At 50.4% G+C, this 26,304-nt stretch overlaps 1 protein-coding gene and 1 long non-coding RNA gene across 2 annotated transcripts; one reads left to right on the top strand and one right to left on the bottom strand.

Moving 5' to 3' along the window:
• Positions 1 to 348: 348 nt before the first annotated feature.
• Positions 349 to 2,344, bottom strand: LOC120391180. The gene is made up of 3 exons (XR_005591237.1): positions 2,209 to 2,344; positions 1,193 to 1,267; positions 349 to 750 (listed from the first exon to the last, which is right to left on the bottom strand). It is a non-coding gene; the product is annotated as an uncharacterized LOC120391180 (long non-coding RNA).
• On the top strand, positions 517 to 26,304 carry KRT80 (keratin 80). The gene is made up of 9 exons (XM_039514615.1): positions 517 to 843; positions 6,944 to 7,158; positions 12,354 to 12,414; positions 15,173 to 15,268; positions 22,844 to 23,008; positions 23,267 to 23,392; positions 24,377 to 24,597; positions 25,739 to 25,794; positions 25,883 to 26,304. Exons 1-9 carry the CDS (start codon positions 517 to 519, stop codon positions 26,113 to 26,115), a joined length of 1,500 nt encoding a protein of 499 aa, XP_039370549.1. The 3' UTR covers positions 26,116 to 26,304.

Below are 26,304 nucleotides of genomic sequence, written 5' to 3'. Positions count from 1 at the left end.
CGCCGGCCATCCAAAATTGCTGGTCTCCTTGGAAAGCCTGGGGTAGAGTCTGGAATTAAATCACCATCTCGAGAATCATTGCCCAATACCTGAATGACATACCTATCCACTTTGTATGAGGGAGGCAGGTCCTTGCGCCACTGGTTCGTTTCTTCACCATTTAAGGATGAGGAAGCTGGCTGCTCGGGGCACGTGGGTGCGAGTTTAATTTCCCCTGTGAGCGTCAGGGCATGTGTGCTCGTGCACCAATCGAACAAGCTCCACATGAAAGGCGGGAACGTAAACAAACAAAACAAAAAAAAGCCAACAGGTTCCTCTGGATTACCTCAACGGTCACGCCCTTCTCATTTTATGAACATAGCAGAGCAGGTGTTTGTAATGCATTAGCTAACCCCAGCTCAGTGGAGGCAGGAATTAAACAGACCATATTCTCCAAGGTGCCACTTCTCTTTCCCGGCAGCAGCAGCAGGCAGCTTAGTTCATACACCTTCCCCTACTTCCCCACCACCGGCCAGGATGACCAGCCGCTCCAATGAATTCAGCAGCCTCAGCAGCAGCTCTCTCTCGTCTTGGCAGGCATCATGGAACCAGAACAGGGGGAGCTCGGTGGTGACATCCTCTGAACACGATGGCTGCAGCAGCCCTGGTGGTCCAGCCAGCAGAAGCTTCAGCACCTCGAGTCTTGGTGGATACACGTCTTCCTCTTGCCCATCCGTCTTCATCAACGAGAAGTTCTTGACGCCGCTGCGCCTAGACGTGGACCCCGTGTTCCGGGAGAGGAGGAAGCAGGAGAAAGAGGAGATGAAAATCCTCAATGACCAATTCGCATCCTTAATCGGGAAGGTAAGAGGAGCGCCAGGTTCGAGTGACCACAGAGGCCAGCAGGGGATGGGCTGTGAGGTGCCTGTGGCAAGAGAGATTTGGCTCTAAATGTTGGCTAATTTCCCATTTGCAGGGATAGTTCTTTCCTCCTGTGCTGTCTATTGTACCAAAAGTTTGCATGATTATTAGCTAACTATGGCAAGTACCCTGGTCCATTGCTTCAAAGACCCTGTCCAGCCCCATTGGCTAGTAACCTCCCTGGTTGATCACTGGGAAAAGGGAAACTCAGCCACTGATGGAAGTAGCTGTGGGGTAAGCAGCAAAGACAGGGACGGTGAGGACAAAGGATGGAGCAGGAGGAGTTTCATACCTGTAGCTGGGCAGAGAACCAGCACAGCAGCTGCAATAATAGCCTATCGTTCCTGCTCGTCTTGTTTTCTAATGCCTAAAACGAGAGAAAACTAACCAACCAATAATGTGGCGGGTGATGGGGAGGAAAAGGAAGGGTCACTGGATCAGCTAAGCAAGTTCTCCTGCAGAGAGTCTTTCATCTGCTAAGATCCAGGGGAAGGTAGAAGATTTTCTCAAAGCAAAACAATTCGCCTACTTGAGGCAGGTTCCTGCAAAGCTCTTATACTCTGTAAACAGATGGTAATCTCCTGAAAGGGTTGCTTCACTGAAGTATATCATGTAGGCAGCTAATTCCAAGCTACTGTTGTTTTTTTAAAAAAAAACCAGTGCTAATATGGGTATGAACTAGTACCGTGGGGGTCTATTTTCAACAGCATCTGCCTAAACTACGTCGGCACAGCCCGCGTTTCCGTGCACGGTTGAGCATCCAGGCAGGCACAGCTGCCTGCTGGAGCGTGCAAATGTGACGATCTGTGCATTGCACTTTTTCAGGTGCCAGCCCTGAGAATGAAATCTGGTGCCTATGAAATTCACCCCTGGGCAGAGAGGTCACCACAAGACCCAGGCACCACTTAAACCCTCAAAAATGGCCTTAAGTGGTGCATACAAATCCCACTGGTGAGTGTGTATTACAGGGCCTCTTCTGTGTCTGACCCACATGAGAGTCTGGTACAACTCTAGCTAGGGTGCATCAACTCTTTAGCTCAAGGGCTTCTAGCTCTGGAGATCTCTGGTGTGTCAGCCAAGATGGTGGCCATCTCCCACTGGCCTTCTACACAGGGGTGAATTTCAACCCATTGGCAGAGAAATGTAACATACAGTTGCGAATGTGCCACCGGACGGGGAGAGTTTCTTTTTATCAGGAATTCACATGACCTCAGACAAATGCCACCTGGGCCATAAAACCCAGGGTAGTCGCTATGGCCATAGCTGGGAGGTAGGGGGTTGACCATTCCCAGTCAGGAGGCCACGCACCTTTGGGATCTGTCATGCAGCTGAGGATGATGAGTCCTGGTCAAGCCGCTACTGACTCTGGGTTTCCTCTGGATGTGGCTCACATGTGTTTGGACAGGAGGCAGATAATGGCTGCCTAGTGGGTTCTCAGTTCTGACCCCTTTCTGCAGCCTAACGAAAACAGGAACACAGGACATTGGACTGGAAGGGACCACCTGGGTCGTCAAGACCAGTCCCTGCTATCCCAGGCAACCCCGGCATCTCATCCTGTTCATACTTAGCAAACCAGAAACAAGAGACCTCCAGGAATAAGGTGTATGGCAGGTTCTCCCACTCTGTGCTCAGTGATGGTCACCTAAGCCCCATAGATCAAATCTTGGGTCCCCCTGTGAATAGCCCCAGTAACTTTGGAAGGAGGGGAGTGGCATGGTCTCCCCTCAATCCAGACTTAGGGACCAGAACACCCAGGCTGCAAGGTCTCAGCCATCCCTGCAGCCTGTGAGCAAGAGTAGCAGCAACCACCAGCTATGCCACTTTCACGCGGGTGTTTGGGGTCCCTGTATTGTGCAGGGACCTGGTAGCCACTTCCCCAGCCCACCAGCCACCCCACTGTCCATGACTCCTCCTCACTAAGCTCTGCCACAGAGCTCTTGTTCAGTGGCACTTTCCAGGTTGGCTCTCCGTGCCCAGCTGCCTTGTAGATCCTAGTGTGTCCTGGAGGATCTTTCACGCAGGCACGGGGTGGACGTGGATCAGTGTTTGTGCCAGCCGTTTCCAGCGGTGCCTCTGTAGGCTTCAAATTGGATAGATGTTTCTCAGAACCCCCTGTGCAGAGCCCAGCAGAGAGAGGGAGCGAGGTATAATGGGTAGAACACTGGACCGGGTTCAAGGAGCCCCAGGTTCTATTTCTGTCTCTGCCTGCTGCGTGCTCTTGGGCAAGTCACTTCCCATCTGTACGCCTGCTTCCACTCCCACCTCTTCTCTGTTTAGATGTAAGCTCATCAGGGTAGACGTTGCTTCTTATTTTATTTATTATTATTTGTATTATGGTAGCACCTGTGGGCCTTAGTTATGGAGCAGGACCCCATTGCGCTAGGTAGTGACTCCTGTTACGCTAGGTGCTGTACCTTATTGGTTAGGAGTGGCTCCCGTCGCTCTAGGTGCTCTGAAAACACAGGACAAAAAGACAGTCCCTGACCTAAGCCGCTTACTATCTAAGCATATGACAAGAGACAACAGATGGATGCAGACAGGGCCAGGGAGGGGCACTAGGAAACAGCTAATATTGGTCAGCCTCAGAGGCAGTGACCTCAGCAAAGCAACGGCCTAACCATTGTCCGGCGCATGGCAAAGGGGAGTTTTAAGCGAGGTTTGGAAGGTAGGCAATGAGGTGGCTTTGCAGACGTTCACATGGGAGTTCCTCCAACGCATGGCAGGGGGGCAGCATGGGAGAAAGCAGGATGGTTCTCCCTGTGTGAATCCTGCTTCGCACAACCGGGCCCTGATCTCAGCTGGAGCCTTGAGACACCGCTGTGATGTAAAGAAGAAGGCAGATCAGGAGGGTCATTCCGCGTCTGCTGACAGCTGAACCAGGGACAAACTAAGCAGATAAAACACCTCCTGTTAGAAGATCTTGTCCCAGTGGCCAGCGCATTTTTCTACCCCTGGGCAAAGGAAGTTAGATCAGTCCTCAGCTGGCAGGAGCTGGCAGCTTTGCACAGATGATGCTGTTACTATCCTTCAGGGAGGACGCACGGTGTCTCCTGGGTGAGCCCTCCCCTCAGCTGATTTAAGGGCTGCTCCACAGCATGGGTGGCAATTGGCAGCACTCACCTGCCGAAGTAAATACAATTAAAGCAATTAAGCGGAGAGAGGAGAGCTGGCAAATAAATCGTTAATGGAAGCACTTTGAGGCTGAAAAGCACTGCGTCGTTGCTGAGCCGTATGGCCATCACCGCGAGTATGGGAGTGTGCCAAGTTAGGATGGAGGCGGGACGACCAAAAAACGTGCACTCACACGCACACCGAGATGCACGGCCACTGACAGGACACAGGGGCTGTCATTCTCGCGGTGATTGTGTGTAGCGCCATAGCTGTGCACGGTCCTTTGCAGTGCAAACGTTGGAACCTGATTCACACGACATTGCTCCAGTTTTGTCCCGGTGTCAGTTTATTATTATTTATTGATTGTATGGCAGGGCCGCCCGGGGTGGGGGGCAAGTGGGCAATTTGCCCCAGACCCCGGGCCCTGCAGGGGGCCCCATGAGAGTTTTTTTGGGGCCCCTAGGGCGGGGTCCTTCACTCACTCCGGGGGCCCCGGAAAACTCTCGCGGGGCCCAGGCCCCTGGAGCTTCTTCCGCTCGGGGTCTTCAGCGGCAATTCGGCAGCAGGGGACCCAGGCCTCCTGAATCATCTGAGCATCCCTGTTGTATGGCTGTAGCCCCGAGTAACTCTAGTCACGGCCCAGTACAGCTCTAGTTGTACAAACAGAGATCAAAAAGACAGTCCCTTCCCCAAGGGGCTAATCATCTAACCCTTCCGATTTCAGTGGAGTGACACTGGCATACACTGCCAGGATGCAACAGCGAATCAGGCCCGTATTTATGTTTTAGGACCAACCATTATTACTGGTACCTGCAGGGAAGCAAATATCATGCTAGGTCAGGGGTCGGCCACCTTTCAGAAGTGGTGGGCCGAGTCTTCATTTATTAAGGTGTCACGAGCCAGTGATACATTTTAACGTTTTTAGAAGGTCTCTCTCTAGAAGTCTATAATATATAACTAAACTGTTGTTGTATGTAAAGTAAATAAGGTTTTTAAAGTGTTTAAGAAGCTTCATTTAAAATTAAATTAAAATGCAGAGCCCCCCGGACTGGTAGCCAGGACCCGGCAGTGTGAGTGCCACTGAAAATCAGCTCGCGTGCCTTGTGCCATAGGTTGTCTACCCCTGTGCTAGGCCAACTGGGCTGAGGAGGTGTCTTATCATAGTGTTATAATTTGTAGTATAACAGCAAGATGGGGGCCGCTGTTGCGCCGGGTGCTGCATGGACACATAGTAAGAGACAGTTCTGTCCCTAAAGAGCTTACAGTCTTAAGGGGCAGAGGCTGGGGGGGAAGGACATGATCCTGGTGCTCAGGAGATCCAAGTTCATTTCCCTGCTCTACCTCAGATTTCCTCTGTGACCTTGGCCAAGACACTTGTCACTGTGCCTCATTCCCCTGACTGTAAAATGGGTATAATAGCAGCGCCCTACCTCACAGGGGTGTCGTGAGGAAAAATGCATCAAAGATTGTGGAGTGCTCAGATACTACAGTACTGATGGCCAAATAAGTACTTTAAATAGAGGGGAAACTGAGGCACAGAGGGGGGAGTCACTGGCAGAGTTCAGGTCTTCTGCAGCCCAGTGTGGTGTGCTACTCGCTGGACCATGTTCCCTCATCAAACCAATACGCAGCTGCATGAAGCCTGATGGACATAGTCCATACAGAAATCAAAGCACTACCGGCATATGTAACAGAGATGCAGCCAGACAGACTGCAGCTGAAATGAGGGGGGCAGCTGGATGCCCAAGCAGATGAAAAGGCAAGTTGTTACTTGTAAAGAAAGATTGCAAAGATGGACAGAGAACAGAAAGCTCGGGCAGCCAAACAGGGATGGCACCTATAAATGGGTGGATGGATAGATTCAATGCATGGGCTGATGAAGAGTGTATCTCTGTTGGCTCACAGGAATGTTATCCAGACTTCAGGTTCATATCAAGAAGAAGGGGTGTTTACCCAGAGGAGATAGTGGCTTGTATTGTTTATGCCCCGGGTGACATATGATGGTGTGGGAAATATTCCGATGCAGATTAGTATTATTCTAGCCATGAGACCTTGCCTTGGGATTCTTCTACCAGCCTCTTCTCTCCACTCCTACCCATTTCCGGGAGTTGGTTTTGCTATTTGAACCCTGATCTGCCACGTTCTCTAGATGGTGCGCTCAGCAGCCATCCACAGCTGTTCCCCTCTATCCCGGGCCTCTCTTTGCATGTCCTCGATGTTGTTCAGTCCCATAAGTTTTCCCTCTTTAACGTTCGATGGAGATGTTCTGTTGTTTGGCTCTTTTTGTGCATTCCTTCAGCTGCCCAGTGGCGTGGTAGAAGCTCTGGCTTCATTCTTTATGCATGTCCTCGATATTTCCCGCTTCTTTTGTATAAAGCTTCGGCACTCAGGGGTCATCGAACTCTCTGACAAATCTCAGCATTTATTATAAAGTCATTCCATTTAATACCTAGTATTTTTCTATGGCTTTTGTTCTTGACGGTATTGAGATGATTGTCTGTTCCCTTGGTAGATCTCCAGCTTCTCACATCCGTATGCGAAGACAGAAATAAACTTTGAGTTGAAGCTTTACAGCTTGATCTTTAAGTTGTCAGTTTTTGACGACATGTCCAATAGGATGTGCTGATCAGCTGACTCGAGTGATGCTCTGTCGGGCTGATTTGACTTGAGGGACGGTCTGTCGGGAAACCACCGAGTACATAAAGCAAAAGCCTCCGTATGTCAATGTAATGCCCTTCTGTGCCTGATCTGCATGGGGCGGGATTCTTTTACAGCTCCTTGTTTGAGAGCCCAGTTGTGTCCCTCAAGCTGTAAAGGTTTGTGCATGTACCTCTGGAGGTCCCAATCTCAACGTCTAGCATGTTGGCTGAAGGGGTTCACATCAGCCCTTCCGCCATCAACCTTACTAATGTCTCTGGATTCCGTTCTGCAGGTCCAACGCCTGGAGCAGCAGAACAAGATTCTCACGATCAGGTGGAGCTTCCTGAGAGATCAGGACAATTCCCGTTCCGAGTCAGACATCAAACTCCTCTACGACCAGTACATGAGCAAACTGAAGCAAGAGATGAGGGCTGTCGGCCACGAGAGAGAACAGCTGGAGTCCGAGTTGACTGAGGTGTTGAAGTCCATGGATAACATCCGAAGCAGGTGCCGTTCGTCCTAGTTTGTTGGGGGTCTTTGGAAATACAGGGATTCATTTGCAGCCTATTGTTAGGTACCAGTTCAACAGTATGGATTGTGGATAATAAAAGAATAAGATGGATTTCTTCTCCTATTATCCATACTCAAAAACCTCAAGGTCTGATTTTGGAGAGATGATGAGCTTTCAACAAGAACAGCAGGTTCTGAAAATAGGGCTCACACTTTTTTCCTGCTTAATGAACTTAGACAAGTAGACAAATAGAAATCCATAGAGGGAAAGAAAGAGAGAGAGAGAGAGAGAGAGAGAGAGAGAGAGAGAGATTCTAAGGGGTTGTCTACCCAATTTGCATGCACAAAATCACAGTTGCATGAACAGATGTGGGATTTTTGCATGCACAAGTGCCCTGTTTGCACAAGTCAATGATTGTATTTTGGCACAGAAATGAATGCCTCACTCATTTCACGGGAGTGCTCTCTGAGCCCCTATGAAATGTGCCCCTTTCTGTCATGTTCTCCCAATTTGCATACTTTAGAAAGTGGGACTTTACCCCTGGGTTAACTGTTGTATTATCCCAGTTATTTTGGTTTTACAACTATTAAGGAGCCTGATTCTTCTTTCACTTACAATAATTTTACACCAGTGTAACTGCATGAACTACGGCTGAGTTACTTCTGATTTACACTGTTGTAAACTGAAGCAGAATCAGGTATAATATTCATTATGAGTCTGATTCTTATACCCTTTACACCACTTTGGCAGTTGAGGTAGTGTGGTTACAATATTGGACTGGGACTCCGCAGACCTAGGGTCTATTCTTGGCTCTGCCACTGACCGACTTGATTGCCTTGACCAAGTCACTTCACCGCCCTGTGCTTCAGTTTCCCCATCTGTACAATGGGGATAACAATACTGTATGTTTGTAAAACATGTTGAGATTTACTGATAAGTGCTATAGATGAGCACAGATGTAAAAAAATGAGTATTATTTCAGTGGTTGTAATTATTTAATCTAATTTACATGGAATTTAAGCCCACACAGTCAGAGTGGTGCACAGGAGCCTTAATTTCTGTTAGAGTCGTGCCCCTCTGAATTCAGCCCCTTTGTTGATCGACAAATCAGCCCCAACCCTTACGGGTTTTGAACATATTGGTTATTTGTACCTTTTCAGCCAACACTGTGAACAAATCATTTTCACACAATGGACTCACTGTTCACCTGGCTTAATTCGATCTGTTCCCCCATTGGGATGGTTCATGGAACTCGTGAATAATGAACAGTGAATGTGCTTTTCAAAGCAAATTTTCAGACCAAACAAACCACTGTAGTAAAAATTCATGGCATTTTGGGGCATTCGTGAAAAGTTTCTTGAATGCACGGTAATTGTGCAAATACTTGTGCTTAACTATTTGACCCAACAAATCATAGTGAAGCCAGCTCCCTGCTTTTATTCCAGGCGTGTTCCTCAGCTGATGAAAATAAATGTAGCTCCTGGATGATTCACACCAGCTGAGGATCTGGCCTCAAAGGCTGGACTTTTCCTTTACTCTTCAACCAGCACTTAATTTTGCACAGAAGGCTTTTTTCTCAAGCATTTACAAAATGTCATTCTTTACCTCATATTTTCCCAGGCTGCTATAATAATATTTACCTTTTACCATCCAGAGATCTCAGGGCACCTTTACAAAGATGGTAAATATCCCCATTTTACAGATGGAGAAACTGAGACACAGGGAGATACCACTAGACAGCAGCAGATCAGAGATTAGAACTTAGGTTTCCTGATGCTGGAGCTGTTCGAAAAACAGAATTTCTGTCCCCTGGGAAATTCTGATGTTTTGACCGTTTGCATCGGTCCTGCATTGTCCATGAAAATCTTAAAACTTTTCATGGTGTCCAAAAAATGTTCAGTTTAGAAATATTGTAACATTTCATGACAGAGACATAGGGAGAGAGAGGTGCATCGTGGGAGTTGTAGTCTGGCTAGGTAGCAGGTCCCATAAGGGAGAATAGAGGCATGAAGGGTTCATAACTACAACTCCCATCTAGCACCATGGTGCTGAGGCGGACTCAGAGATCAATGTCAAGTCAATCACAAAACGAAACGTTTTGTTTTGCTTTTCCCAACCGAAAACTCCATCAAAACCAATTTTTCCCCACCGACCCTTTGCTGATTGGAAAATGCTTGGTTTGAAATTAGTCAAGCAGCCCCTAGCTAACTCCGAGTCCACTGACTCAGACAGGAGGACCTTGTACAGTGCGTTTTTGCTACCATGCACCCTGCTGCATTGCTATTCAATAGCCAGACCAATTACCCTTAAAGCTACACGCTACCACGCACGTCCTCAGGATCATGCTGAAGGAGAAAGCGAGCTGTGATCTGTCTGTGCTCGGAAAGGGTCACTCTACCCCTGCACGAGTCACCTCCCCGCTCCCAGGCCCTCCACGCCCGAAGGCTCCTCTCTGCCACCCTTCTCCAGCCGAAAGCTGGATAAGCCCTGGGGGCGAGGGTGAGCGTGGGTTGCGGACAAGCCCGGCTGCCATCCCGTCAGGATTGTTGTTTGCGCAGCAGGTGACATGATGTCAGTGCCCTGCAATGCGTGAAGCGTTTTCGGCAGGGGTTGGGGTGCGGATGGAGCGGGAGAGAAGCAGGCTCTAATTAACAAACACATGTGCACTGGCACGGAATCAGACATTCCACTTAAAGAGCAGAAAAACCAGAAGAACCAACCACTTCTCCCATTCGCCTCCGATCAGGGCTTATGAAACAGTTAAATACCAGGGCGTGGCAGAAACAATGGCATCACCTGTCATTGTTGTTGGGTTTTTTTTTTTCCCTTTTCCCTGTTCTCCTCCCTTATGCCCTTCTCCTACACCAGGGGTGGCCAACCTGAGCCTGAGAAGGAGCCAGAATTTACCAATGTACATTGCCAAACAGCCACAGTAATACGTCAGCAGCCCCATATCAGCTTCCCCGCCCCGCTCCCAGCGCCTCCCACCCACCAGCAGCTCTGCCGATCAGCGCCTCCCCCACCTCCTAATCAGCTGTTTTATGGTGTGCAGGAGGCTCTGGGGCAGGGTGGAAGGGGAGGAGAGGGCACTGCAGGCTCAGGGGAGGGTGGGAGTGGGGGCAGGCCCTGTGGCAGAGCCAGGGGTTGAGCAGTGAGCACCCCCCTTCCCCCGGCACATTGGAAAGTTGGCGCCTGTAGCTCCAGCCCCGGAGTCGGTGCCTATACAAGGAGCCGCATATTAACTCCTGAAGAGCCACATGTGGCTCCGGAGCCACAGATTGGCCACCCCGTGCCCTAGACCCAGGCTACTTTAGCACTTGGATTGTAAGCTCTCCGGGGCAGGGACCGTCTTTCTGGGCGGTAACTGGTGCTCTTACCGCAATGCAAATGATTATTACGAATGATCAATTATTAAGAACCACAATAACTGTGGGATGAGTTCGGGTTCTCTGTTACCATATCGATTTGTCTTCTTTGCAAGGGTTACGCTCGCTTGGGCTCCAGCACGGTTTCACTTAGATGTCAGACTGAGGCTACATTTCTAAGCAGCTCATATAGGGTTCGTGGCGGCTATGTCACAAGTGAGAGTGGCACAAGCATGGCACAAGCAAGAGTGGCACGTGCCACACGCTCCCCATCAAGCACATCACTAGAGGTGTGGTAGCCTGCTTATGAGCCAGGGTTATGAGCGACCGATTGACCTGCTGGACTCCATAACAATTGATTAGCCATGTCTTAAAACAGCTAGGAAGCATTTATTAACCCTTTGCAAACTCTTTATGCAGGTACCCTCAACATAAAGCTGTAACGATGCTGCCTCTGGCAGGACACAACTGAGAGTATCGATTCAGAACAAATTGCTCAGAGCAGGGCAGTCACGGCCCAAGGGTGGGGTCCTTCACCAAACCAGCCAAACAGAGAGGACTTTGGTTTCACCCCGCTGGCTAACCATAAGTCATACAAGCAATTCCCTCAGAGACTCCAGTTTCCCAGTATCACCACCGGCGCCACTCATTATGGGGAGGAATGGTTATGAAAACCAATACCCCAGTAAAAGAAAAAAGGGTCTCCCGATCCCAAAGGACCAAGCCCCAGACCTAGGTCAGATCTTACCCAGAAATCACACTGTTGCCAATCCTTTAGACTCTAAAATCTAAAGGTTTGTTCATAAAAAGAAAGAAATAGAGATGAGAGCTAAAATTGGTTAAATGGAGTCACTTACACACAGGAATGGCAAAGGTCTTGGTTCAGGCTTGTAGCAGTGATGGAATAAACCGAAGGGTCAAATCAAGTCTCTGGAACGTCCCCAGCTGGGATGGGTCATTCAGTGCTTTGTTTAGAGCTTCAGTTTGCAGCAAAGTCCCTCCAGAGGTAAGAAGCAGGATTGAAGACAAGATGGAGATGATGCAGCTGCCTTTTATAGTCCTTTTGCTGTGTGGCTTGTGCTGCTTTTGTTCCAAACACAAGCTACCCAGCACATGGCATGAAAAAAGCTTAGAGTTTGGTCCATAGGCATGTCCCTGCCTTGCTGAGTCACAAGGTGTCTCTGCCTTCTCTCAATGGGTCAGTTGTCTAGCTGATGGTCCTTAATGGGCCATCAAGCAGGCTAGGCAGTGCTGATGCCACATTGTCCGGGGTGTCACCTAGAAGCACAGCACAAGTTTGAAATACAGACAGTATAGAGCCAATACTTATAACTTTGAATACAACATGAGACATGCATTCAGGTAGCGTAATCGTAACCAGCAAATCATACCCTTGGTTGCACCAATGATCTCTGCGGTCAGTGTTCATGTCAATAACATCACAAAGGGGTGTCCATCATTTCCTTTATCTTTCCCACTCTGATGGAAGGAAGGCTGCCATTGCTGGGCTGGGTTGGGTTGTTCCCTTTCGAGAGAGGCAAATGGGGAATTTGGTCCCCTGGAGGCAGGGTGGGCCAACGAGGGAGACCATTGGCCTAGGGTTCAGAAGACCTAGGTTCTATTTCTAGCTGGACCAGTCACTTCCCCTCCCACAGTTTGTTTGTTTCAATGATAAGCTGTCTGGGGATCACTGTGAATCTTACTGATGTATTGGTACAAAAGGCGTTAGGTGCTACTGTAATAAACAAAGCAAGCTGCGAGATCTCCAATACAGAACTTAGCTAAGCCCTGCCGGGTTTCACACCAAGCTGCTTCTCTCTCCGTAGATACGAGGATGAAATACATAAACGGAGTGGCATGGAATTCACCTTCGTGGAGCTGAAAAGGGTAAGTGGCCGTTCATCTTCACGGGGCTGTGTGCGCATCTACAGCAAAGATGCACCTGCAGTGGAAGGAGTGTCTAGCGGTTAGGGCCCTCGCCTGGGCTCAGGAGACCTGGATTTGAGTCTCTGCTCTGCCACAGACTTGCTGCGTGGCCTTGAGCAAGTCATATCGTTTTTCTGGCGCAGGGCCTCAACGATATTTAGGTGCTTAACGTCCACTGATATCAAAGGAAGTTAGATGCCCAGATTTCTTTGAGGACCTGGGCCTCAGATCTCTGTGGAACAGGACTAGTATCAGCATGGTGAGGCGCTCAGATACGACATTCACGGGGGCCAGGTAAGCACCAATAAGAGGGTTGGGTTGGCTCCGTATTTGCATGAGAGACCTGCCCCTATAGGAAACCTTGCCTAGGTCTACACTACGGGGGGGCATCGGCCTAAGATACGCAACTTCAGCTATGCAAATAACACGAAGCTGTAGTCGGCGTCTCTTAGGTCGATTTACCTGGCCATGAGGACGGCGGCGAGTCGACCGCTGCCGCTCCCTCGTCGACTCCGCTTCCGCCTCTCGCCGTGGTGGAGTTCCGGAGTTGACGGCAGAGCGATCGGGGATCGATTTTATCGCGTCTAGCGTAGACGCGATAAATCGATCCCCAATAGATCGATCACTACCCGCCGATCCGGCGGCTAGTGTAGATATACCCATAGAGCATGGCTACCCAGCACTAGGGTGACCAGATAGCAAGTGTGAAAAATCAGGATGGAGGGTGGGGGGTAATAGGAGCCCATATAAAAAAAGCCCCAAATATCGGGACATCTGGTCACCCTACCCAGCACAAAGAGCCCAGCAGCCGTGAGTTGCAGAGCCCAGGTCAGCTGCCTGCAGAGCTAAAATAGACGTTCAAACCTCGGCTCTGAAACCCGGAAAGGGGGGAAGGATTCAGGGCCCAGGCTCCAGCCCGAGCCTGAACATCTACAAGGCCATTTTTAGCCCCGCAGCCCGAGCCCCACAAGCCCAAGCCACTTCACCTGGGCTCTTTTGCTGTATAGCCATTTCCCTACAGTGCTAAAGGCAGGGGCTCAGTAGATGACAACCTGGGCCACGAGGACCACAGACTGGTGGAGGTGATGTATTTTGAAACGAACCATGCACAAGTGAGGCCCTGAGCACCTGTGGTTGCTAAAGACTGCATAGCATTTGGTGCAAAAGCATGGAGTATTAGCTGCCATGTCTTAGCCAAATTCTAATAGGCAAGATTCCTGTGCCGTTTCAAGTTGCATATACCACGGGGTCTCAGCTTGGGGTCATGATCCAGTAGGGTCGCAAGGATGGGTCGTAACCACCTTCCCTTCAGGGGCATCCTGAAACATTTCTCTACGTGAGGTCACAGTATGGAAAGGTTGCAAACCAGTGGCAGAAGTGTAATGCAGCCAGGCCCTATTAAACAGCCACCATGTTCTACCCCAGCGGTAGCTTCACTTGTGACGAGTGAGTGGGAATCAATTGTTGTGTATATGGGTTTGGAATCTTTGGCAAGGAAAGGTAGGGTGTTATGAGCTGAGGCAAATGCTCACCATAAATGACTGTTCTTGTTAATTACAAGTTGTTCCCAAGCGTGCTCATGGCCTGGTAAGGGCAGTTTGTGCCGCTTTTGTTTATTGCATCAGTGTTTTCAACAATCTCTGCTTTTCCTTATGATTAAAAGGTGACTGTTTATGGGCCAGTTCTGCTTGTTTCCTTTTATGGAATGGCTATTAGCCAGGATGGGCAGGGATGGTGTCTCTAGCCTCTGTTTGCCAGAAGCTGGGAATGGGCCACAGGGGGATGGATCACTTGATGATTCCCTGTTCTGTTCATTCCCTCTGCAGCACCTGGCATTGGCCACTGTCAGAAGACAGGATACTGGGCTAGATGGACCTTTGGTCTGACCCAGTAGGGTCATTCCCATGTTCTATGCCCTACCTCCTTCCCTGCACTCAAGCACTAACAAAAAGAAATTCTATCTAGAGATCTTCTTCTCAGATCACCCACCCTCAATGGGAGCAGCAAAGCAGGGTCCCACTGGCAACATCCACCACAGAATCATAGACTCATAGAATATCAGGGTTGGAAGGGACCTCAGGAGGTCATCTAGTCCAACTCCCTGCTCAAAGTAGGACCAACCCCCAACTAAATCATCCCAGCCAGGGCTTTGTCAAGCCTGACCTTAAAAACCTCTAAGGAAGGAGATTCCACCACCTCCATAGGGAACCCGTTCCAGTGCTTCACCACCCTCCTAGTGAAAAAGTTTTTCCTAATATCCAACCTAGACCTCCTCCACTGCAACTTGAGACCATTAGTCCTTTTTCTGCCATCTGGTACCACTGAGAACAGTCTAGATCTATCCTCTTTGGAACCCCCTTTCAGGTAGTTGAAAGCAGCTATCAAATCCCCCCTCATTCTTCTCTTCTGCAGACTAAACAATCCCACTTCCCTCTCCTTATAAGACGTGCTCCAGCCCTCTAATCATTTTTGTTGCCCTCCGCTGGACTCTTTCAAATTTTTCCACATCCTTCTTGTAGTGTGGGGCCCAAAACTGGACACAGAATGGATGGATAGTGTCCTGCAGAATGGATGGATAGTATCTCCAAAGGACACTGCTTTCTCCTGGGACTGGGTAATCAGTGCACAATGGAGAAGCTCTCTTGCCCAAAGGCACAAATCAGAGCCCAATGTACAGATCGTTTGTTACTAGCGCTGATATGTCTTATTTGTCCCACAGGATTTAGACGCTGGTTCCATGCATAGAACTGAGCTGGAGGTAAAACTGCACGGGCTTCAAGAGTTGATGGAGTTAAAGAAAGCCGTATACGAGCAGGTAAGAAGCAACGATAAGACCAGATGCCTACGTGTGTGTAACGAGGCTGGGGGAGCTGGGAGAAATTTTTCAGCCGACTACTTTCTTTCTGGTGAAAAATGCAGTTTCGGCAGCACCAAAACATCGGGTGAATTTGTGTCCGCTGCACCCAATTGTTTGTTTTGGGGGGAAATGCAAAGAAAAAGAATTGTGAAAAAATGTGACAGATTTCACTGCCGTGTTTGTGAACTCGGGATTTTTCAGTTTGAAATGACTTCTTCTTTCAAAATGGCCTTTCAGTTTCGGTTTTCAATGTCCCAAAATGTGCAAAAAAAGGTCGAAATGGAAACAAAGGGGATGGAAACAAAACATTTCATTGGATCCCAAATGATTTTTTTTGGCTGGACTTTTTAATTTGCCAACGTTTTTGAAAAGATTCATTCTTGGTCTGGCTGAAATTATGCGGGGTTTTGACGATTTTTTGAAATGGTCAACGAACCCAAAAAATCTGTTATTCACCCAGCTCTATATGCCAGGGAAACCCAGTCACTTACTGGGCCATTCCATTCTGAGTGCAGCTGTGTAGCACACGGTTAGTGGATTAAAGCTCCCAGGACAATGCACCTGCTAGGAAACGTTGCATTCTCTCCATTCTGACCTGCAACGCTTTCTCAGACACATCTGTCTGGGAGTGAAAGGTAGACAGCTCAAAGCACCCTGTCCCAGATCTGAAAATTAGAACTAGCCAGAGTTGAAGAAGGAAGGGGGGGAAATTGTGCAAATATTTTAATTTTTTTTCAGGGATTTCCCCCCCCCCCCCAAATTTTTTAAATAAAAAGAGATTTCAAAAGCTAGTGAAATGTCCAACAACTTCAGCTTGCTCTATAGTTCCTCAGAAAACAAGAGGAATGGCAAGAAGTATCAACATTTTTGTTGAATATTCTTTTTCATTTCGAAAATTCAACAGAACATTTCTAAATTTTGAAATATTTCAGCTAGATCTGCTGAAAATGAGAGGGAAACTCACCTGCCCGACTGTCTGTCTAGGCATTTATACTGCATTCATCTCCCACGTCCCCTGAGCAGGTCTTCACTGCAGAGAAAGGTGTGTCCCTAACCTGGGTTAGCTAAAATAGCAACGAAGACAGTTAAAGCCTGTAGGGGATCCGGGAGCTATTCACCCGAGCTAAAAGCCGAGTTTCCATGGCTAACCCAAGTTATAAGAACACATCTGGTTTTTGCAGCATAAACATATGTACAGACACACCCGGTCCATCCCAGAATGGAATGGACCTACCATATTTATTGACTCTTCTCTCTGCCCCAAAACATTCAAGAGAGAGATTGGAAGTGCAGCACCAGAGTTTCTTCTCATTCCAGAATTATCCAGGTGTCACTGTCAAGGTTCCCTCCAGAGATGGGAGCTCAGTGGTTATCACTGGCTCTGTGTTGAGCAATGCAGAGTGTTTTATAGGGTGTCCTGCTAGCTAAGGTAATAATTGGAGATATACCAATCTCCTAGAACTGGAAGGGACCTTGAAAGGTCATTGAGTCCAGCCCCCTGCCTTCACTAGCAGGACCAATTTTTGCCCCAGATCCCTAAGTGGCCCCCTCAAGGATTGAACTCACAACCCTGGGTTTAGCAGGCCAATGCTCAAACCACTGAGCTATCCCTGCCCCCTATGAAATGTGTCAAGCCTGGAATGGCAGGGGAGTGGTACACTGAAGGAGCAGGGCTCCATCTCAGAGCTCGCCAGCCCCTGGACTAAGAGCTTTCTGAATGTGAAGACCACTTGAGCGCCTTGGCCATCCAGGACCTCTCAGAAAGGAGAGGGATCAGTTCTGGTCTCTTGTTCCCCTGGCTTTCCAAAGACCCTGGAGTCTACCTTTGGTGGGCTGCGGAAGTCTCTTGACCTTTTCTGTACTTTACCCTCTCCCCAAGGGCGTGCCAGAGAAGTCGAACCTTCTACACCATCACAGGGCCAGGTTCTGATCTCAGTTAGGCTGGTGTAAACCCAGAGTAACTCCATTAGGTCTGATTTCTCCTAACTTCAGTCTAACTTGACCAATGGTGACCCAGTTGGGCCCCGATTCGGCAAAGTCCTGGAAGCATGTGTGATGGGCCATATGCATTTGCTGAGTGCATCATTGCACTGCAGAGCATGCTTAAGGTTAAGCAGACGCTTAGGCACTTTGCTGCGCTGGGGCACTGTTCCTCATTTCCACTGGGGAGTAGGAGCAGAATTTGGCCCACTGATTTCCTTGGCGTCATTCCAGATTTACGCCACTCTCAATGAGATCAAAATCTGGCCCACTGAATAGAACAAACGACCCCTGAGCGTACGTCTGCAATAAAAAAAAACTCACGGCATCAAGTCTTAGAACCTGGGACAGCTGACTCGGGCGCCGGGGGCTACCAATTGCAGTGTAGATCAGGGGGTAGGCAACCTATGGCACACGTGCCAAAGGCGGCACGCGAGCTGAGTTTCAGTGGCACTCACACTGCCCGGGTCCTGGCCTTTTATCACAGTGTAGATGTAGCCTGTGTCATTTTCGTAACAGGATATTGTTAAGAGAAATAGCTTAGCGAGAGTCAAAGGAAGGGGATTAAGGCATATTAGCATCAAAAGAATAGCCTCTGCCGTTAAGCTAGCTAGGATGAAATTACAAGCCCAGTGCTGCAAGGCATATACTTGTCTCCAGCTGGGATCTGGAGGGAATCCTCAACCAGCACCCTTATCCGCAGCTCCTCTATGGCACTTTATCACACAACCGGTGCCTTCTAACCTTGTTCAACCTTCCCCCAAAGCACCTGGAACAGGCCGCTCTCCAGGGAATGGGCTCGGCCGTTCCATTTCGGAAGCGCGCTGAGCGACAGTCATCTTCAAACTCGCACCAGGAGTGTTGCCTAGGCGCCGACTCCGGGGGTGCTCCGGGGCTGGAGCACCCACAGGAAAAAAAAATAGTGGGTGCCTGGCACCCACCAGCCACCCACCAATCAGCTGCTCATTGGGGGGCGGTGCGCAGAGCGGGGGCAGGAAGACGCAGAGTGAGGGTGGAGTGTGCTCGGGGCAGGGCAGGGCAGGAAGAGGAGAAAGGGCAGGGCATGCACGTGGAGGGGGTGGGGCAGGGTGGCAAGAGGCAGGGCAAGGGTGGGTCCTTGGGGGGCAAAGATGGAGTGGAGGTGAGGCCGCGGGGCAGAGCAGGGGTGGAGCACCCACCCAGAAAGAATAAAGTCGGTACCTTAATAGCACAGCCTCCACCTCAATGAATTGACCCAGAGAATGCAGCTGATGCTCAGTTGCGTGGTGCTGATGTACCATTGTAACATGCAAGTGAAAAAGACTCTGCTTTTCAACAGTAAAGCGCCAAGCGCTGTCCAAAGCAGGCCAGTATCATTCCCCCTGTTTTCTAGGTGGGGGAACTGCTGCACACATCACCCAGCCGTGCACTGGGACTAAACCCCAGGTTTCCTGAGGGCTAGGCCTGTGTCCTAGCCACTAGCCTTTACTGCCTCCTGATTGACTCTATAAGCTGCCAGGCTGTCTCCCAGTCCTGGCTGTGCTGCTGGAAAAGGATGTACTGGAGACAGGAGGAAGCCGTCACTGTCCACCGCAGCACCTACTGGCTGGTTGTATGTTCCCAGCCGCCTCTTGAATTAATTTCTGTTGGGAATTCACACGGTTGACTTTGGCAGCCTGTTGTGTTCTTTCATCCACCCTTTGTGCAAACAAATTATACCTGCCCCGGCCGTTCCGCAGACTGAGCCTGTTTGCAGGTTATGCTACTTTTCTAGCAACCCTTGTGGAGCTATTTGACATCAAGGATCTTGTTTCCTGGATCCCTCGCTTTACCTTCTCTTTTCCAAAGCTACAGGGGCCGACGGACCAAATCTTTCTTCTATGGCAAGAGCTATGGGGGAAGGTCTCTAAGGGTATGTCGACACTGCATTGTAAACTTGGGTCTGGAGGACTGCGTTTGTGTTTCCAAGCCCACGCTTGAGCGGCCACACTGAATCGGAAACCTGGGTTTACACTTGCTAGCTCCAGCTCTCACAGTCATGTTAACGCATCCACACTACTCTGCGTAGACCTCCTGCCTTGAGTCTTCAGCTAGAGTTGTGGCCACACTGCAGAGTGACAGGGCTTGGGGTCTGACCTATCCCCCTAGCAGGGTCATAGGACCTGGGTCACGAGTGCCTGCTGACTCAAGTCAGATTGATTTGTGTGTGGACAGGAGGACTTGGGCTCAACCCTACAGGAGAACTTGGGCTTAGACACACCCTAGCCATGTTATCTGTTGTGCATAGTTTTTCCCTGGTAAAATTCAAAATGGATAGTGAAAGGTCCCTTTAACAGCATTATACAGTAATGTCTTCTGGGACTTCCATCGTAACTAACTTTTGTTGGTCCTGCTGATATGGTAAGTCTGGATTGTGGGTAGAGCAAGGGGGAGTCAGGACTTCTGGGTTCTGTCCCCACCTGTGGGAATATAGCCTAGAGCAAGTGAGGCTTGGGAGGCAAGATTCCTCCGTTCTATTTCAGCCTCCAGGCTGCACTCCGCTGGGAGAGAAAAACTTGGTTCTCGTCTCAGTGAAAAACTTTCCTTTGAAATTGATTTGTCAAATAGTCAGGAAAAGCCACCAAAAAACATTTGAACATGAAATAATCCCCCTTTTTGAACCACTCCTAGTCCTCCCTGCGGTAACTGATACGCAACCTAGCCCTTAGTTTGAATGGGTTTCCTCCGTTATTCTGTAATGACAGCCGCACTAGCAGAAAAGTTCTTGGGCACAATTCTGCTCTCACGTGCGTTTCGCAGCCTTCTAACTCCACTTACCTGATTCTGCTCACCCGTATAATGGCTGGCGGCAGTCACAAGTAACTCCGCTGAGTTACTCCTGATTTATACTGGTGTGAATGTGAACAGAATCAGGCCCTTTGTGCATGGAAACTGCTCCAGCGTATGAATTCTCCCACAATTAACCTTTCCTCCAACAACCCCTATAAATTTACCTGGGGATCAAGCCTCAATGGGGAAAAAATACACTTAAAATCCTGGTTTCAGAGTAGCAGAGAGATTTGTCACCGGTAACAGATGAATCATCCATCCAGTCCGAATCATTGTTCCCCCAGTCAGGGAGAGGTAATGCAAACAAAGCCATAAATGCCCTACCTTCTAGCAAAGCCTTCGGTACGAGGGCTACAAAAGCGTGGAATAAAAGAAAATGCAGAGACTTAGTGTAAAGGGGTAAACGAGGAATAACCCCACTGAAATCAGGCGTGTTACGCCATCATGAGAGGAAAAGGAGGCCCATAGTGAGATGCAGAGTGAAAGAGGATTATCGGGCATTCCACTAGCTTACGATCCCTTCAGGTTTGGTCTTGTCTGAGTACCAACGGCACAGGAGTGTGGCTTCCAACATAGATTAGGGTGTCTTTTTTTTTATTTGCTGAACCATGTCTGCATCTGTTGTCACTTCCCCCGAGTCATCAAGAACAAACACCCCAGAGTCAGGAGTTGCAACACGTGTATACGGGCTGATATGTGCATACCACTACTGCCGAGTGTTGGATGGAGTCACGCCTTCTCATGTGCAGGAGAAGGCACAGGACATATAGTTCCCATTTACCTTTTGGGTGGCGATGGTGGGGGAAGGCTTAATATTGAGTGGTGGACAATGGAGAGCTCCCTTTAGTTCGGCTGTATTCCCAGAGAAAAGCCTTCTAGTCCTGTGTCCGGCTGCTAGACCATGTAATCATGAGACGGTAGCAAGCCCATGCCACAGATAGTTTCCTCATGGAGGGCATATGTAACCAAGGACACATGGCCACCTTAGCTCTGCAACGTGTGTAGGTGCCGCACTGCCCTCTACTGGATGGCAGGCGTGTGTCATAGGCCATATATTGTCAGGAGCTAATGGCGATTCTTCTTAAGTGCTCAGGGGCCTTTGCTGCAGCATGTGGACCCACGTTCTATCTATAGCATTGGTGTGGAGTCCCAGGGGGGCATGTTGTGCTGTCCAAAGTCAGCCCTGAAGTCCGTGGGCAGCCACAGTATGTCAGCAGGTATCTGGCACAAACTAGCTAGCTAAGAAGACAAGAATGGCCACACTGGGTCAAACCAATGGTCCACCTGGCCCAATATCCTGTTGTGGCAGATCGCAGATTCACCGGCACAGCGCCTCCTACTGTCACACCTGCCACAGGCCCCGTGTCCCTCCCAGACCCTGGTGCCTTCTTATCTTGGGGTGATGCCCCACTGCAGTGCCCCCACACTCTGGGTCCCACTCCCAGGGGAACCTCCACCTCCTATGCCCACCTTGCCTCAGTGGCTACTGTCAGTTGTCATCTAGCCCCCTTTTTCTGGGGCAAACTGCAGTCTGTAATGGCCACTCATCACTGGCAAGGGGGTTGGACCAGCTGCCTCTGCCTATACCTGGGCTGCACCTCGGGGGTCCCAGTACCTCCTTAGGCCTTTACCAAGGCCTCAGCCGGGGGAGTTGCCAGGCTGGAGTGCCCCAGCTCCTTATGCCCTTCCCCAGCACTGCTCTGCGTCAGGTACCCTTGTGCTCCCACGCAGCTAGGTCCTTCTCGCGCCAAAGCTAGAGAGAGATTGACTGCCTTCTGGCTCTGCAACTCTTTTATAGGGCCCAGCCTGGCCCTGATTGGCTGCCTCCCCGCCTCTTCTTATTGGCTCCCAGGCCTCTCCAAAGGCTGGCTTTTAACCCTTTCAGGGCTGAAGCGGGATGACCGCCCCGCTACACCGGTCTTCCGACAGTGGCCAGTACCAGACGTTTCAGAGGGAATTAACAGAACAGAGCAATTATCAAGTGATCCATCCCCTGTCATCCAGTCCCATCTTCTGGCCATCAGAGGCTTAGAGTTGCATCCCTGACCATCCTGGCTAATAGCCATCGATGGATCTATCCTCTATGAGCTTATCTAATGTTTTTATATACTTGTGGCCTTCACAGCATCCCCTGGCAATGAGTTCCACAGCTCTCCCATTAATTCACACCCCCATGGCCCTTACCCCACAGCATCTGGGTATTGAAGGTAATAATTGGAGATATACCAATCTCCTAGAACTGGAGAGGACCTTGAAAGGTCATTGAGTCCAGCCCCCTGCCTTCACTAGCAGGACCAATTTTTGCCCCAGATCCTTAAGTGGCCTCCTCAAGGATTGAACTCACAACCCCAGGTTTAGCAGGCCAATGCTCAAACCCCTACGCTATCCCTCCCTCATTGACATGACCACAAACTCTTGCTAAATCAACCATCACCCACTAGTGCTCTCATGCAACATGAGCTCATCATTTTGCCCAGGATCTGGGAGAATTAGAAATCCCAGCAATGGCCAAACCCAGAGCCACTCCTCTGAGCCCCAGCCCAAACCTTGGGGAGGGTTGGTTGAATTAAGCAGGACACCAGAGCCAAACCACTCCATGGTGGGGTTTGCAAACCTGCGCCTTGACTTATGAAAACTTCCCACCTCCCAGCTGCATATGGGAGGGATTGAGCTGGCCCCGCACAGCTGACTATAACCTTGCTTCATACGTGTCCGCTCAGTTCTCCTCTCCTCCCCGCCATCCAGGAGCTTCAGGAGCTGCTGGCAGAAATCAAGGACATCTCCGTCGTCCTGGGGATCGATAACAGATGCAACCTTGACCTGAGCCGCATCGTGGAGGAAGTGAGGGCGCAGTATGAAGCCCTGGCTTTCAGGAGCTGGGAGGAGGCAGAAGCCTTTACCTGGAGCAAGGTACACAGCTCTCTCTTGTGGGAGACATGACGCAAAGCCATTGGTGTGGGGGAGCAGGAGAGAGCCTGCCTAGAAACCATGGGGACTGGTGAGCGGTAGATAGACAGAGAGGTGGTGGAGAAAGAAGAGGGGCAAGGGAAAGTGAGAGAGTTAGACAGCGTCTGTCCCTGGCAGCCGCGAGGGACCAGCTCCCTGCAGAATCCCAGGCGCGGCTGCAAGGCAGGGAGGGGGTGACACCATCTCAACTCTTCCCTGCAGCTGAACGAAGGAACCACCCACTCCGCCACATACAGGGACCAGCTCTTCAGCGGCCGGCGGGAGATCGCGGAGCTGACCATACACATTCAGAAGCTGAGGACCTGCATCGTGTCCCTGAAGAGTCAGGTGAGGCCTGGGCCCTGGGAGAGAGGAAGCCTCGGGCATTGGAAACACAAGAGAAACGGCAGCTGCCCCCAGGTCCGAGCCAGGTGCCCACGCACACCCGTCACTCCCCCTCTTGGGATGAGTCTGCCGGGGGAGTCTCTCGTTATTCTCTGTGTTACCCCGGTGCTTACAGGCCTCAAGTGAGATCAGGGCCTCATTGTGCCAGGTGCTGCACAGACACACAGTGGGAGACAGGCCCTGCCCCAAAGAGCCCACGGTCTAAATAGCCTAAGGGTGGGAGGGGAAACTAAGGCAGGGAGAGGGGGGGGCTGTGATTTGCCAGTGATTTGTTGTGGAGGGGAGAGTGGGGGTGGAGGTGGGAGAGGGCTTTGGGGGGGGCAGTGTCATGGGGTGGGGTTGGGAGAGGGCTATGGAGGGCGGGGGTGGGGGATATCATGGAGTGGAGGATTATGGAAGGAGAGTCCGGGGGTTGGGATGCCATGGGGGTTGGGTTGGGGGAGAGTTCTAGGGGGATAGTGGGGCTGGGGAGAAGGCTATGGGGAAAGTTGGGGTGGAGGTGGGGGCAGGTGTGATATGTGGGGAGGTTGGGGGAGAACGGTTATGGGGGGAGAGGGGAAGATCTATTATGGGTGGAGAGAGGATTATGGAGGCAAAAAGCACTTGGAGAAAATAGCTGCTGGCCCATCCTGCTGTTTCTAAAATTTGGGAAGTCTCCCAAAAGTAGCAACTCGAGCATTTCAGACCCCCCCACGCACTCCCCATAGACCCAGCAGCAGCAGCAGCCACCCCCAGACCTCTTCATTTATGCACCACACAGAAAAACAGCCAGAGATCAACTGAGGCTCAGAAAAGCTGTGCAGGAAATCAGGGGTGTGCGCCTGGACCCCTAGTCACGGGAGGAAGGGGGGGGGAGGGGAAGCTGCCCATCTGGCTCAGCACCCACTGCCCACCTAACGGCGCTTCCCTTCCCCTTTGCTGCCCCAGTGCCTGCGTTTGGAAGAGGACATCAAAGAGGCCGGGGGGGACGGCCAGCTTGCCCTCCGGGATGCTGAAGCCAAGCTGGCCGAGCTGGAGGAAGCCCTGCAGAAAGGCAAGGAGGACATGGCTGGCTTGGTGAAGGAGTATCACGAGCTGATGAACATCAAGCTGGCCCTGGACGTGGAGATCCTCACCTACAGGAAGCTGGTGGAAGGCGAGGAGAGCAGGTGGGTCAGAGGGACGCGTGCAGGGGGAAAGGACATGCTTGAGCCTCCTAGGAGAAAACCAGGCACCCAGCGCATGAGTCTGGCTCTTTAAAGGCCGGATCCAATGTCCTATCAAGTCAATGGAGAAGCAGATCCTGAGCCTCATCCTTGTCTCTGCTGCCGGCCGAACCAAACCTCTGGGCCTGAAACCTCCTGCCCCAGATGTGGGCATGTTCACATCTGGACCTGAACTCTGCAGCTTGGAGGCGTCTCCAGACATAACACAGAAGGTGGCGGGGTAACCCAGAGGGACCAAGCTGCACAGTCAGCTACATCTGTGCAAACCCATTGGAGCAGAGAGCGGGGGGTCCCCAACTGAGACATCTCGAGAGGGACCCACACGGGAGAAATTGTGCAGTGGTGGATTGAATTCATTAATCATTTAATTTTTTGCATTTTCATAATAGGCTACTCAGCTGAAGCTTTACAACTCTGTGGGAACTTGTTATATAAAATACGGTAGTTAATTCACTTCAAGATGTACCAGTGAGAACACAGAGACACAAACGTACAGAGCCCCCACCTCCAATCACCGTACAGCATAGGTCCAGTCTAACTGAGCTCAGAATTTAGTCAGTGGGGTTTTTTCGGATGTGAACATCGCACTATAACTATATCTGTACGTAATAGTGAAATATGGACAGATGGCTAAAGACGGGTAGTGTTGAGGGGTACACAGACAGCTGATTGATCTGGAAGGGAGTACGCGGGTAGCTGGTAGATCTGGAAAGGGGTACGCAGGCAGCTTGTAGCTCTGGAAGGGGATATGCGGGCAGCTGGTTGATCTGGAAGGGGGTATGCAGGTCAGCTATTAGATCTGGAAGGGAGTACACAGATCAGCTGACAGATCTGGAAGGGGGTATGCAATACTCTCTTGTGTAGAGAGTCAAATTCTGTCTTCATCCCCACCCATGTAACCCCATTCAAGTGGGGACAGTACGCAGGATCAGGTCCTACATCCATTTCCACCTATCTAACCTCCCTGAGGTCATTCGGGTCACTGCGCTTGGGTATCACATTGCTTGGAGGGCAGCATTTTGCACAAGAGTCTGAAACCCGTCTGTGTTCCATAGCCTCTTAATGTCTGTCTTTACCTTCCCAGCATGGAGTCCCCGACATGCCCTGTCGTCAGCAGCATCCACTCCAGCCCTAGGCACTGTAAGCATCTATTACTATAGCTTGATGCAAGTGGCAGCTGTAGGAAAAATAAACACCGAGCCACTACTGTCCTCTCCTTTCCCTGCAGTTTCATCCATCTCCAGCTTCTCGGGGTCTTCCCAGCTGGCTTCTCGAGCGAGGGGCAATTCTACCTACGGAGTGACCCGAAATGGAGCGGTGGCAGAGGCCGTCCTCACCAGGAGCCAGAGCAGCGGCTCAGCAAGTCGGGATGCAGACGAATGGCCCAGTGGGGCACGTCCGAAGCATCGCTTGCTGTCCGATGAAGAACACCGCCGTGTGGAGTCGATCCCTGCGGAATAGATGCCAGATGCATTGGCAACTGTGCCTGAAGAAGGCCAGAATGCCTCCTCCTGAAGCCCAATTCTTGCCAACGTCTGCGGGGCCAAGAATGGGAATCAACCTCAAACCAGTTCTTGACGCCTTCCCAACTCCACTACTGGTTAGAAGTGGGACCCCCATCCTGGCAGAACTTTCTTTGAATGTGCCCAA

Source organism: Mauremys reevesii, linkage group 25, assembly GCF_016161935.1.
Source record: "Mauremys reevesii isolate NIE-2019 linkage group 25, ASM1616193v1, whole genome shotgun sequence".
NCBI lineage: Eukaryota > Metazoa > Chordata > Testudines > Geoemydidae > Mauremys > Mauremys reevesii.
This window is presented reverse-complemented; position numbering and strand designations above follow the sequence as displayed.

What these genes read in the sequence shown, in the direction of transcription:
- KRT80 (XM_039514615.1), top strand. Translation starts at nt 517, where the DNA reads ATGACCAGCCGCTCCAATGAATTCAGCAGCCTCAGCAGCAGCTCTCTC. An exon ending in CCTTCGTGGAGCTGAAAAGG is followed by an intron (nt 12,415 to 15,172) that starts GTAAGTGGCCGT and finishes TTTGTCCCACAG; the next exon opens with GATTTAGACGCTGGTTCCAT. An exon ending in AGAAAGCCGTATACGAGCAG is followed by an intron (nt 15,269 to 22,843) that starts GTAAGAAGCAAC and finishes CCCGCCATCCAG; the next exon opens with GAGCTTCAGGAGCTGCTGGC.